Genomic DNA, 15,242 nt, shown 5'->3' with positions numbered 1-15,242 from the left:
TAGTGTGTAGTGTAGTGTGTAGTGGGCAGTTTAGTGTGGTGTGTAGTGGGCAGTTTAGTGTGTAGTGTAGTGTGTAGTGGGCAGTTTAGTGTGTAGTGTAGTGTAGTGGGCAGTTTAGTGTGGTGTGTAGTGGGCAGTTTAGTGTGTAGTGTAGTGTGTAGTGGGCAGTTTAGTGTGTAGTGTAGCGGACAGTGTAGTATAGTGGTTAGTGTAGGAATCAGGTTGGTCGGTACTTTTGTGGGAAGGGACTCGGAGTGCTAAAAGTCCTCAGGTTAGAGGGCTCAAATTACTTGCCTTGCCCCGGGCGCTGACAACGCACGCTACACCACTGGCTGGTAGGCCCCATAATCTCCTATGGCCCGGGGGCCCCATGAGTTGTCAGTCCGCCCCTGATATCGACCATCTGTTTTGAGCACCCCCTGGTGGTGTGTTTACAGTCTTAGCCTGCTGACAAGGGTAATAAGTGTCCCCATTGGAAGATCCCCTTTCTATTCCTGTTTTAGTGACACCTCTAAATATGTTATTTTCTCTCAGATTCAGCTTTGGTGACAATAGCCATGACTGAATGGTGGCTCATGAATGGCTCTCTTTTGATGACAGTTACATTTTACCAACGTATGCCAGAACCCTCTCTAAACCACGCTATAAATCAATACGTGAGTACTGAATTCTTACAAATGAACCAACGTATGCTTCCAGCCTTCTCCTTCCAATCAGCCTGGCGAAACTTCAATTACGTAAAAGCCACGTACTACAATTCCCGCGATGCTTTGCTCTAGGCGTATCATTAACTGCGCCACTGCTTGCTCTTCTCTGCAACCTAACTTAACAGCTGATCCGGCCACTCTCTCCTATTGGCTCCAGCAGCGATCGCTCTGCCAGAGGAGCGCCGCTCATTGGTCCATAACTTCTTTCCTCTCCCAGAGCGCGTTGCCAGGGAGCAGCAGTATGAAGTTAGTACGTCCAGCTGTATTCTACAAGCTACAGATGCGCACTTTGCGTGGCGCAGACCGTCTATTAGTTGATACGTTTACGGCAATTGCGTAGTGGGAGAGTGCCCGTTCTGAGAGACAGCCAGGGAGGTAAACACGGGTAACTGGACTGTCAGGGGGCCTGGCCGTTGGGGAAGGGGGGAACCGATAGAAAAACAATGCACTGGCCGCAGGTATGGCTATGTTCTATATACGTAATCGTTTAGAGAGTGCTGGTATGGTGCAGAGGCTGGGGTCTTTGTAGCACATAAGAGTGCTTGTTGTCCCTGAGGTATATGAGTGGGGTGCTACTATGAACACACATGTGCTGTGTTGGTATGTAGTGATGAATGTGTGTATTTAGACGTATATGTAATGATACGACTAGCAGGAGTTGGGTAATGGAAAGCAGCTAGTCAGAAGTTAAATTACAGGAACAGGCTTCCTCATACCTCTGCATTGCTATATTGTGCATTTATAAATAAAGCTCATTGATACGTCAGTTGTGTTCTTCTGTTCTAGCATGTCTACTGTAACAAATATGCCTCTCATGGGCCGATCTATAAAACCTGGAGCAGAAATGGAGTCGTTGCCTGTAGTAACCGGGCTTTAAAATGCATGACGGAATCCATGGGCAACAACGTCTTATGTTTTTCCCCAGTTCCCACCCCAATGTGTTTTTAGGCCTTTCAAATCATGTTAATGCTTAAAATAGTTTAGGAATCATTTATAGGTATGCGCAGAGGCGCTTGGTTTACCTAATGATGTTTCCATTTTACAGGTGTCCGGGAAACAGGCATGGCAATAATACAGCTTTGGTCCGTGGCACTGTGAATGCCCATGTCTTAGGTCCAGCATGGAAGGAATCAACATCACTCAGGATATCATCCACAGGCAGATCAGGGTATGAAGGACGATACTAAAACATGCAACGTCCAGATGTTTCCTATGTATATGTGTTATGTACGCTCATGTAGGCCAGAATCACACCTGCGCTCACAGGTTAGCCAATAGCCACTGTTGTAAAAGGTGCTAGTTCATGTCTGTCCAATCATATAGCTTATTGGTGACTAGTGAGTAAGGATGGGCTCAGGCGTGTTCGCAGCTCCACATTAGGGTTGCCACCTCATCCTTTTAAACCTGAACACATATGAATTACACAGGTTCTTTGGCTGATTAAGATGGTAATTAAGCTCACCCAGTGTCTTCTCTGCAGTAAATTAGCCTCAGAACCTGTGTATTTCATATGTGTTCGGGTTTAAAGGGATGAGGTGGCAACCCTACTCCACGTGCCCAAGCCCGGCATGAAGCTGACACTCCGCAGCGCTAATCACAGGCAGTAAGACATTTCCAGATCAGCCGCAGATCGCGGAATGTCTCACTGCCTGTGATTAGCCCTGTGGCAGTATAAGCTTCCTGGTGGGCTCGGGCATGTGGAGCTGCGAACACGCCAGAGCCCATCCTTACTAGAGATGGGCTCAAACGTGTTTGGCATCCTAGTCCTAACCCACCTACCCCATCCCGCCAGGGAGCCAACACTGCACACCGCTAATTGCGGTCAGTGAGACATTTCTAGGTATGTGCAGCTGTGGACAGGGAAATGTCTCACTGCCTATGATTAGCGGTGTGCAGTTTTGGCTTCCTGACTAGGATGCCGAACACACCTAAGCCCATCTCTATTGGTGACAATGGCAGAACATGAAAATCACATGATTGTTGAAAATGACACCGAAAGGTGTATATCCAGCTCTAGGGATAATGTACACAAGCATTGCATTTAGGCCTCCAGTGCAGAGCGCAGTGTTTAAAGCCTGGTACACACCACTAGTTCTTTTTCGTTCAACCCAGCATTAGTGCAGCGATCTCCCCTGCTGTTTCTTTGTGTTCTGACAGGGGGACTGCCCCTCCGCCAGAACACTTTGGTCAGCGCTAATCGGAAGTCGGTTGGCTGCTGGTTTTTCAGCATTCTCATTTAACAGAACCCAGCCAAACTGTCAGACCGGGTGCCATACACATGGGCCAAATGTCAGACGTTTTTTTAGTGAACCGGCCAATGTCGCCGACATTTGGCTCGTGTGTACTAGACTTAAGGCCTCTTTTTTTACACAGGCCGGATCCATTTTTCTCAGCAGGTGATCTGTTTGCTGATTCCCTGTAGAACTGAGTGGAGCAGGTGGGTGACAGGTCTGTGTCCACTCCACTTATGCAGAGCAGACACAGCCTGCTCTGCTCTTTTGGGCAGTGGGATGTAAACAGACTGGCTGTCCGTTTTTATATCTAACTGCCTTCTGATCCGGCCAGACGGAGGGGAATGAATCTCCTTCTGTTTTTTTGTTTTTTTTTGCCGGATTGGTTTGGAGGTAGGCAGGTGTAAATGGACAGAAGTCCGTTTTACATCTGCCACTCCATAGAGGTTAATGGAGGGTCTGATTGGGTCCACCTGAAAAACGGACAGACGGACCCGATCGGGCCGCTCATGTGAAAGGGGCCTAAGGCCCCATTTACACCTGAGCGTAGCTTTTTGAGGCAGAAAGTCGTGCGATTTTGGACAGGTCAAAAGGTCACCAATGTAAAAAGCAGAAAAACGCACTAGAAAATCTGCCTAAAAAAAAAAAAGTTCCAGAGCTGGTTTGAGCTTCAGGCATTTTGGAGTGGAGATGTGAACCATCTCCATAGAGAATAATTGATTTCTTTTTTTTTCTCCTCCAGCGTTTTGTAGCTTCAGGCTTCAAGTTACAAAACGCTCATTTGTAAATGGGGCCTTAGGCTCGGTTCACACTGGGGCGACTTGTCAGGCGACCTAGTCGCCTGACAAGTCGCCTCCCGTTCTGTGCTATGGAACCGTTCTAATCGGAGCGACGCAAGTCGCTCCGACTTAGAAAAAGGTTCCTGTATTACTTTGGGGGCGACTTGGGGCGACTTGCATAGACTTCTATGCAGAAGTCGTCTCGCAAGTCGCCCCGGCAGTCGTTTGCAGGTCGCCTCGCTGAGGCGACCTGCAAGTCGTGCCGCCCATGTGTGAACCGAGCCTTAGTGTGATAGGTGATCAGTGCATGCAGCCTGCAAAAATCGGGGATGAGCTCAGGTGTGTTCGGATCCTTGTGTGAAATCACACGAGCAAGCCAGCCAAGAAGCTGTCGCCTTTACTAGGCCAATCTGCAACTAGGGGATTCCCGTCCCCACAACCACATGTCTACAAAGGGCTGGGAATGGTCTGGTCGATTGGCCCAGTACAGTGAGAGCTTCCTATTGGACTTGCCCAGGTGGGTTCAGACCAGGGTCCAAACAGACCCGAGCTCATCTCCAGCAAAAATCAGTGACAAGCTGTGAAATGCGGTGGCTGTACGGAACTTCCTGCAAGTTCCAGTTCATAGACTCATACAGGGACAGATGCACAGCTTTGAACACTGTCTATGTGTTTCCACTTTCCAGGGCTATGCATTTGTCCTTGTACGGATGCACATGTTTGGATGTGTGAGAAGGTCCGTACAGCCTCTTTTGTCTTTCAAGCTGTCATTGATTTTTACAGTAACAACTGTGCATACAACACCTGTGCACACAACACATGTCACAAGCTGTCATTGCTTTTTACAGGAACACCTTTGCACAGAACACCTGTCATTCCCTGGGCATAAATGTGGCCCTCTGCATGGTTGTAGGGGTCTATATGCCTGTGGATGAGGCCTTAAATAAAAGGTGTCAGGAAATGTATTTTTATAATGTGCATTGATATATATTTTTTATGACGTTTTTACACATTATTATCACTTTTTATGTGATAACATGTACAAGCTTTAATCTCTATCAACAGTGTAACCCCAGAGTGCACATGTGTTGATTATTTTATCATTAAAGTTGAACGAAACCCTCTGATTTAAATATTTCCCAAAACAGTCATAATAAAGGCATGTCTTGAATGATAACTGTCACAGTTGCTTGTACTCTCAACCGAACTGTTAAGCCATCAAACAGCTGGTGTCATAGCTGTCACATGTGTAGCATCATGGCAACTGCAGATCAAACAGAGGCTAAAATGGCAGCTTCCTTGGCTGTAAAGGATTGGAGGGTTTATTTCTGCTTTTATTAAATTATTAAAGCGTAACTTCACCCAAAATTGGGAGTCCCGCTTGTTTGTTTGCCTCCTTCCTCTAACAACTGGCACTCTTTTGGGGGCTTTGACAGGTACCCGCTTTCACTTCCAGTCGAATCACCGCAGCAATCCGAGCTGAAGTTCAGTGCGCCCCCCCAGCTTTCTGGGCACATCACAGGTTCCAGAAGATTTTGGGACCATTCACAAAGCCAAAGCGTAACTCACATGCGCAGTGGGAAGCTGGCTGTGAAGCCTTAGGCCGGTTTCCCTAAGGCCCCTTTCACACTGGGGCAGTGGGTGCATCGGCGTTAAAGCGCCGCTATTTTTAGCGACACTTTATCGTCAATTTTGCGTCGCTATTCAGCCGCTAGCGGGGTGCTTTTACCCCCCCGCCAGCGGCCAAGCAAGGGTTAAAACCACCGGAAAGCGCTGCTGCAGCAGCGCTATGCCGGCGGTATAGCTGCACTGCCCCATTGATTTAAATGGGCAGGAGCGATGTATACACTGCTCCTTCATCGCACTAAAGATGCTGCTAGCAGGACTTTTTTTTTTACCGTCCTGCCAGTGCACCACTCCAGTGTGAAAGCCCTCGGGGCTTTCACATTGGAGAGACAGCAGCAGCTCTTTTTAGGGGCTTTGCAGGTGCTATTTTTAGCATTATAGCGCCTGCAAAGCGCCCCAGTATGAAAGGGGTCTTAGGATGCTGGTGCCTAGACCCGAAGCCCATTTAAGCATCAGTCAGGTGAGGACAGCGCTGGATCCCTGAAAAGGTTAGTGTCCTTATATTAAAAGTCAGCAGCAACAGTATTTGTAGCTGTTAATTTTTTGAGGGAGACTGGCGTCAGTTCATAGAAATCTGAATTCCTGTAAATGGACAATTTAAATGGGCATTTAAGCAATGCCTCATGGGACATGTAGTCCTGGGCAGGAGAAGGAACTATGTGATTCTAAAGGCAGAAGTTTTTTTTTTTTTTTTTTTTTTTTTTTTTTTTTTTAACCTTACTATAGGAGCACTCTATACTATACTATAATATATATTTTATTACTAATGTTTCACAGTATAAATTAACCCCTTATGGTAGTGATTATCTGCTGTTTTTGTACTATAAAGAGCTCATTTTTGTTTTTTTAACCCCATCATGACAGGTGATAAAAATGCATGCTGCTGCTTCTAAATGTTTTATGCTGGCCATACATGTATCAATTTACATTCAATGAATGAACAAATGTTTAGAAAATATCACTTGCATTTAACATTCAGTTTTAAAACAAATGTAATTTCTGAACGAAAAACAAATACTCTCTGAAAATTTGTTAGACCAAGAAAAGTTTTCTATTCTACTCCAAATTTTCTCATCACTGTGGTCAACAACGAACGTCAGTTTGACCCCACTAATGATTAGAAAATCCAACAAAATGGAAATTTTCCAAGGCAAAATTTGTTTGTGTATTGTCAGCATAAGTGACAGTAGGCGCAGGGTGTTTGTATCAAGCTACCTGCCTATGACAATGCAGTCTATCGTGCATAATATTATATTACAATCCTGTCTGAAAATCTGCAAAACAGTGTTTTAGGTCCTTTTTTTTTTTTTTTTTTTTTTTTTTTTTTTAAACATTTTTTTTTCTTTGAATAAGAATTTTGATCTCTGAATCTGATGATCTGTACCAGATTCAACCTCTAATAGTATATACTGTATATCTCTCAGAGTGGATTAAATATTATGTTCCCTAACCATATAACTGGTTACTTATATTTACCACTGTATATAGATATCCAAAAATAAACTTTACATATTAACTAAATTGTACACCACACTTCTTTGAGGTTTTTATCCGATTCATCAATATATCGGGCCAACTAATCGATTCTTGAAATAATTGTTAGTTGCAGCCCTAAATTATATCCACCAATTTAACTGTCTCCCAAAATACTTCCATTCAAGACATGCCTCTGGTGATGACTGTCACAGCTGCTAGTGTGCTTATGTTGGCCCTCAGCTGAACTTTCATTACTGGTGTCATAGGTGATCACATGTGCAACACAATGGCAGCTGCAGATCTAAATGGAGGCTAAAATGGCACCCTTCTTGGCTGTACAGATTGGGAGGGTTTAGTTACAAAATCGTAGAATGTCACAAGGGTAAATAAAAATCTAGGAGGAGAACCTGATCACATGATCTGTAAGTCACATGACCATTTTTCCTACAATCACAAAACTCTCTGTACTGCACTAACTAGATGCTGTGGCCTGCATTTTATGAATTGGCCACTAAATGCGGGTGGTGATGTGCATAATTCAGCATGTAACCACCAAGGATATCAGAGAGCTGATAGTGATATCCAATCTTCATTATGAATCGACCCCTAGTTTGGACAACATGTCTGTTATAAACGTATAGCTCAGGCAGGAGACAGGTTAGCTTCCCTGGGGGCCTTATAGCCTGACACTGAGCTGACAACAAAAGGGAACAGATCAAACGCCTATCCCTGAGTGGTAAGGCTGCACAATTACAAAAACTTTGGAGTTGTTTTTCTTGTTTTGGATATTTACTATGTGTGAATGTGAAAGTAATGCCCCGTACACACGGTCGGACTTTGTTTGGACATTCCAACAACAAAATCCATGGATTTTTTCCTACGGATGTTGGCTCAAACTTGTCTTGCATACGCACGGTCACACAAAGTTGTCGGAAAATCCGATCGTTCTAAACGCGGTGACGTAAAACACGTACGTCGGGACTATAAACGGGGCAGTGGCCAATAGCTTTCATCTCTTTATTTATTCTGAGCATGTGTGGCACTTTGTCCATCGGATTTGTGTACACACGATCGGAATTTCTGACAACGGATTTTGTTGTCGGAAAATTTTATATCCTGCTCTCAAACTTTGTGTGTCGGAAATTCCGATGGAAAATGTGTGATGGAGCCTACACACGGTCGGAATTTCCGACAACAAGGTCCTATCACACATTTTCCGTCAGAAAATCCGACCGTGTGTATGGAGCATTAGGCTGCATACACCTGTGTGAGGGCTGTGTTTTGCCTGCATGGGATGCACTGGTGTTCCCTGCATCTGGGTGCAGGCAGTCCCATTCATGTTAACTGGGATGCAGCAGTTGCAAGGACATGCACCCACACCAACACGGATGTGTCATGCATCCCATTAAGATGAATAGGACTGCCTGTACACTGTTGCACGGAACACCTGTGCAGGCACAACAGAGCCCCCACATGGGTGTATACTTAATTGTTATCCATGAGTGTAAATTTTTATAAATGTCCTAGTTTCTGTGTACTGTAGATAGATACATACAGCAGGTAAAATAAGTATTGAACACGTCACCATTTTTCTAGGTAAATATATTTCTAAAGGTGCTAGTGACATGACATTTTCATCACATGTTAGTAACAACCCATGCAATTCATACAACAAATAAGTTCAGAAATTAAGTTATGTATAATAAAATGGAATGACACAGGGAAAAGGTATTGAACATGCTAACTGAAATTTATTTAATACTTTGTACAAAATCCTTTGTTGGTAATGGCAGCTTCAAGACACCTCCTGTATGGAGAAACTAGTCTCATGCATTGCTCAGGTGTGATTTTGGCCCATTCTTCCACACAGTCTTCTAATCTTGAAGGTTATGTGGGCCTCTTCTATGAACTCTGATCTTTAGTTCTTTCCATAGATTTTCTATTGGATTGAAGCCAGGTGATTGGCTGGGCCATTCTAGCAGCTTTCTTTTCTTTTTTTTTAAACCAATTGAGAGTTTCCTTGGCTTTGTGTTTGGGATTATTGTCTTGCTGAAATGTCCGCCCTCATTTCATCTTCATCATTCTGGTAGATGGCAGCAGATTTTTTTTATCAAGAATGTCAGATACATTTTTCTATTCATCCTTCCTTCAATAACATGAAGTTTGCCGGTACCGTATACTGAAAAACAGCCCCACACCATGATGTTCCCACCTCCAAACTTCACTGTTGGTATAGTGTTTTTGGGGTGATGTGCATTGCCATTTGTCCTTCAAACATGGTGTGTATTACGACATCCAATGATGCATGGTGAGTGTGCATACAGGCCATGGCGGTTGAGTGCATTACTTATTTTTTTCTTTGAAACAATTGTACCTGTTAATTCCAGGTCTTTCTGAAGCTCTCCATAAGTGGTCCTTGGCTCTTGGATAACTCTTCAGATAATTCTTTTTCACTTGTCTGTCAGAAATCTTGCGAGGAGCACCTGGTCATGGCTGATTTATGGTGAAATTATGTTCTTTCCACTTACGGATTATGGCCCCAACAGTGCCTACTGGAACATTCAGAAGTTTAGTGCTCCTTCAGTAACCAATGCCATCAGTATGTTTTGCAACAGCCAAAGTTGTGAAGGTCTTGAGAGAGCTCTTTGCTTTTATCCATCATGAGATGTTTCCTGTGTGACACCTTGATAATAAGACACCTTTTTATACCGGTAGGCCATCAGTTGAGACTGAACCAGCTGATATTAATTTGCACTGACAAGGGGCAGGATTGCTTTCTACTTACTGATTGTTTTCAGCTGGTGTCTTAGCTTTCCATGCCTTTTTTTCACCTCCCTTTCTTCATGTTTTCAATACTTTTTTCCTTTTGTCAGTACATTTTATTACACATAACTTAATTTCTGAACTTATTTGTTTTGGTTTCTTTGTATGTATGGATTGCATGAGTTGTTACCGACGTGCTGAAAATGTCATGTCAATAGCACCTTTAGAAATATATTTACCTAGAAAAATAGTGAGGTGTTAATACTTATTTTACCCACTGTATGCGCATGGAGGCAGACACATTTGCTATTTTTACATGTGCATGGTTTTATTTTTTGCCTGTTAGTTCTTTGCTTTCCTGCCTGCCTTCCTGTCTGTCATTGTAAGTCAGTGGGTTAGGTCTTACCTGCATGAAATCTGTAAAACCCTTTTAATCTAAGCAAATTATCTTGATGATCATTGACAGTGGTTAAAGACAGGAAGATTTCCCTGGAAACAATAGGGATAACAAATCTATATGTTCTCAAATGGGTCACATGTCTGCCAACTCACTCCAAGATTCACTTGACATTGGCAATGGCAAGTGTACAGTGTTTTGATCAGGTTTGGGTCTGATTAATTTAGGAAGACTTCTTGAATGATTACTAAGGCCCTTTCAAACTACTGCGACTTTGCTGCGATTTCAGGGAGACTTAAGTTCTATCAACCTGCACTTGCATCAAAGTCAGACCAGTAGTGCAGGGACTATTTTGAAATCGGCACGACTGTCATTGGAAATCGCGGGGAACGACTTGTCCTGCGACTTTGCAGTTCCAAGTCGCAGGGCAAGTCGTACAAGTGTGAAAGGGGCCTAAAACCCCTGACTGCCTGAGGTATTTACAGTTGTCCTCTAAGAATTCGGTAACAGATAATTGCAGGTGGTCTTTAGGTTGCCCACTCTATGTAGTCCCCCGTTATCTCCTTAAAAATCTGCCCTGTTCTGTTTTGTACATTGGAGTGGCAGGGCATGGTGTATAAGATTATTTTTTTAAAAATCAGATCATTTTCTGTGTCCCTTAGAGAACCCATGAATACAGTATAGTCACACAAGGCAATGTGTACGGTATCATAATGGAGGATAACTGAAAGATGTTCAAACTCCATAAAGCTGAACATGGGCATTAAAAGGTAGTAGGATACACATGCATGATCCAATCACATTCAGGCAGCAGGAGCGTTCTGTCAAACTTCTGTCAGAATTGAGTATATAAGCCACACTGGCAGACACTGCCAGCTCCATCCAAAATTGTGGTTCCAGCAAGTTTTGACAGGGAAAAGAAAAAGTAAGAAGAAACATTGCAGGACATATTTGCAAAACAAGGCATTTCCCCATGTTTTATTCCTTTAAAGACCCTGCAAGTACAGAAGAATGTCAAAAACAAACAAAAATTCCCCACTCACTTGCCAGTCAGCCTGCAACAAACCAAACTGACCCTGTGTAACAGTTCATGTTAAAAACAAGAGGTTTAATTGCACACATTTTTACAGGGATGCACTGGATACCTTCAGCTGGCATTGTGCCCTTGCTGGGTGTTCTGTGCGTCCCTGTACCTTTTTGAGGGGTGGGCTCCCTCCAGGCATATCTGCCCTTAATCTATCCATTACTATATATGCTCTAACTTGAGAGACTCTCAAAATTATAGTGTTAAGACTGCAGTAGACTAGGGTGCCTTGACATGGCCACTGCAGCTTGGGCATACTGTATATTTGCAAATGTGTGCAATTAAACCCCTTGATTTTAACCACCCGCGGACCGCACACTATAGAGATACTGCAGCAGGGCGGCCACTCCGCACCGGATCCCGTACCTAGTACGTGATACGAGTGGCGGGGTAGAGAGCACACCTGCTGCCCTGACTGTGCTGCAATTGGCTGCAGCATCGACCAATCAGTGGCCAGCACCTGCCGATTGGCTCCGGACATTACTGAAGAGAGTCCTGTGTAGGTAAACAAACACAAGGCTCTCTTCTGACAGCAGCAATGTGCAAAGCAGAAAGAAAAAACATCACACACAGTAACACACGTTGGCCACACATTTTAAAGAAGAAGTAAAACTTCCATCTTTAAGTTTTGCCTATAGGTAAGCCTATAATAAGGCTTGCCTATAGGTAGTGTAAATGTCTCCTAAACATGCACCGTTTAGTAGATATTTACTGAACATACAGCCAGTCAAATCACTGGCGCATGTGCTCTGAAGGAGTGGCCACCCTTCCAGTTTTTTCAGAGCCCTGTGCTGTGACCGGAGGCTCCTGTCCGCATGCACGGGATGGCTAGTCACAGAGCCAAAGTCCGCAAACCAGGAAGGAAGACCGGGTGAAGATGGACACCATTGTTTTGAGGTAAGTTTCACATAATGTGCTAGTATGCAGTGCATAGTAGCACATTATGCCTTTGCCTTGCAGGTAAGAAAAAAGCACTTTACAACTGCTTTAACCCCTTGATCACCCTAGATGGTTACCACTTTCCTGCCAATATCATTAGTGCAGTGACAGTGCATATTTTTAGCCATGATAACTGTATTGGTGTCACTGGTTCCCCAAAAAGTGTCAGTTAGGTGTCCAATTTGTCCGCCGCAATATCACAGTCCTGCTATATGTCGCTGATCACCGCCATTACTAGTAAAAAAAATGTAAAATAAATAAAAATTCCACAAATATGTCCCATGGTTTGTAGACTCTATAACTTTTGCACAAACCAATCAATATATCCAATATATATTGTGATTTATTATTTTTACCAAAAATATGTAGCAGAATACATTTTGACCTGAATTGATGAAGAAATTTGATTGTTCACATTTTTTTTTATTGGATATGTTTTATAGCAGAAAGTAAAACATTGTTTGTTTTTTTTCTTTTGTTTTTTTTCAAAATCGTCAGTCTTTTTTTTGTTTAGAGTGCAAAAAAAACCACAGGTTGATCCAATACTACCAAAAAAAAACAATATTTGTGGGGGCGTGGACATACATTTTATCTGGGTACAGTGTCGCACGACCGCGCAATTGTCAGTTAAAGTAACGCAGTGCCATATCGCAAAAAATGGCCTGGTCATGAAGGAGGGGGTAAATCTTTCAGAGCTGAAGTGGTTAAAATGAACCCTTATGCCCTGTACACACGGTCGGATTTTCCGACGGAAAATGTGCGATCGGAGCGTGTTGTCCGAAAATCCAACCGTGTGTGGGCTCCATCTGACTTTTTCCATCGGATTTTCCAACACACAAAGTTTGAGAGCAGGCTATAAAATTTTCCGACAACAAAATCCGATCGCATCAATTCCAACCGTGTGTGGACAATTCCGACGCACAAAGTGTCACGCATGCTCAGAAGAAATTCCGAGACGGAACAGCTCGGTCTGGTAAAATTCGTGGTCGGAATGGATAGAGCACTTTCGTCAGGCTGCAATGTTAAAAATTGTTTAATGCAGCGCACTCTCTTCTTTATAATGCTAGAAGAATAAAGTAGTTTTGCTGCTCATATTCACACAGAGTTCTTACAAACTTATTTCTTTATTATTTATCATGATCCCCTCAATATATTTTGATTTGTCACATCTGAAAAAAATTTTTTTTGGTTATTTTTTTTTTTTTGGGTTTTACTCCAGAATATTTTTGTGTGTGTTTTGTGTGTCAAGTTACCACAACACCATTATTTTGTATTATTTAATCTCAAGGAGATTGCTTGGTTTTGGTGTCCCTTGTTAATTTCACATTGTATTTTTGAAATGTACCTGCCTCCTCACAAACAAACTGTCCTTTTTGAAATGGAAACACACATAGGTGAGGAAAATTGAAGCAAAAATTCCTTTATTAAGGGCTCAGAACCAAACAAAGAGGGAGGCAACGCTGGAGAAACAGCAGAAATTGGCGAAGCCTTGGACCCCAGGGCAGACATCAATTATTTTACGGCAAAATTGGTGGCCTGAGGAGTCCTTATGTAAGGGGGTGCAGTCTGGTCCAGAAGTCCCAGAGATCATGAAAGCAGCAGATGACATCTATGTCCCCAGGCTGTGGTACTACAAGAGCCTGCATATTTTGCCAGACCAGATTGAACCCAGGTCATCACTCTCTGGTCTTCCTTCCACGCTTCCTTCCCGGTTGTGGCTCTGGTGTTGGAGATGTGGCAGGAGGAGGAGTAGGACCTGGAGGAGGAGGAGGAGGAGGAGGAGGACCATGGGTGAGGTGACAAATGTGGGTTGCACATGTGAGTAGGCCCCTCAACCCCTTATTTAGAGCTTCCAAAATTAAAAACTCACATAGGAGTCATTGGCCCTCCTCCATCTGCATCATTTTGCATGCAGTTATGCCAGCAAAGTCCTCCTCCACACTGTGGGGTGTTCTGAGGGCCTCAGTAGCCTTCCAAAAGAGGCCTATGGCAGCCTCCTCCAGGTTACTCCTCTTCCTGCCACTTTGTCTTTGAAGGCGGAGGGTAGGGACCTGGATATCAGGCAGCCTGCTTGGCCTGGCCACCTCCTGGCTGAGACTTCCCTGTGTATGAAAAAGGGACATGGTTTTAGTTTTTGCATCATCAATCACAATCATAAATTAGTACTCCTAACTAACATCTATTTAACATCATTGATTGGACAACCAGAAATATTTAGAAGAATGCTATACCTGGCTCAAGCTGGGCTCCTCCACATGTTGCTGCCTGGAAGGCCCAGGTTGGGCGTCAGAAGCCTCAGCTGGGGGTGAAGAAAGCGTGGATGGAAGAGTGGAGAGTGCTGGCCTGGGTTCAGTCTGACCTGCCAGAAAATGCAGCCTGTCATAGTACCACAGCCTGGGGACATAAATGGCATCTGCAGCTCCTGATCTCTGGGAATCCTAGACCTTCTTGTGCTCCCTTAGATAAGTAATCCTCAGGCCACCAATTAGGATCTTCAAATAGATGATATCTGCCGTGGGGATCACCGACTTCACAAATTGCATCAACTTATCCAGCGCTGCCTTCCTCTTTGTTTGGTTCTTATATTCAGGGTGGTTTATCTGCCACAGACAGGGCAGGTCCCTGAATATATCAATGAAGATTGGCATAAAGTCCTGATCCTTCAAGATATCCATTTTCACTGCAAGACACAACACAAGACAAACCCTAATGTCAGCCTAAAGTCTTCTAAACTTGTGCAAATACAGGCCTCAATCTAGAAGCAGTATAGGCCCAATGTTAAATCTTACCTTCGCTATCACGATCGGCGCCTCTGTAACTCCTTCCTCCGCTCACAGATCGTACGTACTACGCATGCGTATTACGCTTTATAGACACTGCGCATGCGTGAAACTTCGCCCGCCCCTGACGTTCTTTCTAGTCTATTCCCCGCCCCTTCTCGTTCGGCGCAGTGGGGGAAGAGCACATGGCGGAGACACAGCAGGTGTCAGATAATTACTACAACGAGGAGGAGGAAAGCCCGGAGCCTGAAACGCCCCGATCCAGAAGGAGACGATTTAAGGCATCAAATTTGTCCTTTGGGGAGATGTTGGAGATGGTGGACATCCTGAAGAAGCTCGACTATGACAGGAAGTATGGACCTTACCCCAACCCCAATGTCAGAAAGGCCAAGATCATGGCAAAAGTGGTCAAAAGTCTTCACCGGAATTTCGGGGTACGTCGATCGAAAGATCAGTTCAG

General features: G+C 43.9%; 1 protein-coding gene across 2 annotated transcripts in view; it reads left to right on the top strand.

Annotated features, from left to right (window-relative positions):
* Positions 1–927: 927 nt before the first annotated feature.
* Positions 928–15,242, top strand: part of WDTC1 (WD and tetratricopeptide repeats 1) — a 101,511-nt gene continuing 87,196 nt past the window's right edge. Inside the window, exons 1-2 of one of the 2 annotated variants that reach the window (XM_073616179.1) lie at positions 928–1,082; positions 1,753–1,875. In XM_073616179.1, coding sequence (XP_073472280.1) covers positions 1,828–1,875 — 48 coding nt within the window. In that variant the 5' untranslated portion in view covers positions 928–1,082; positions 1,753–1,827. Of the gene's footprint in view, positions 1,166–1,752; positions 1,876–15,242 lie in introns of both variants that reach the window. The other variant, XM_073616178.1, reaches the window with a different exon arrangement.

Source organism: Aquarana catesbeiana, linkage group LG02, assembly GCF_042186555.1.
Source record: "Aquarana catesbeiana isolate 2022-GZ linkage group LG02, ASM4218655v1, whole genome shotgun sequence".
Taxonomy (NCBI): domain Eukaryota; kingdom Metazoa; phylum Chordata; class Amphibia; order Anura; family Ranidae; genus Aquarana; species Aquarana catesbeiana.
Note: the sequence above shows the minus strand (reverse complement) of the source record. Positions and strands in the feature narration are given on the sequence as shown.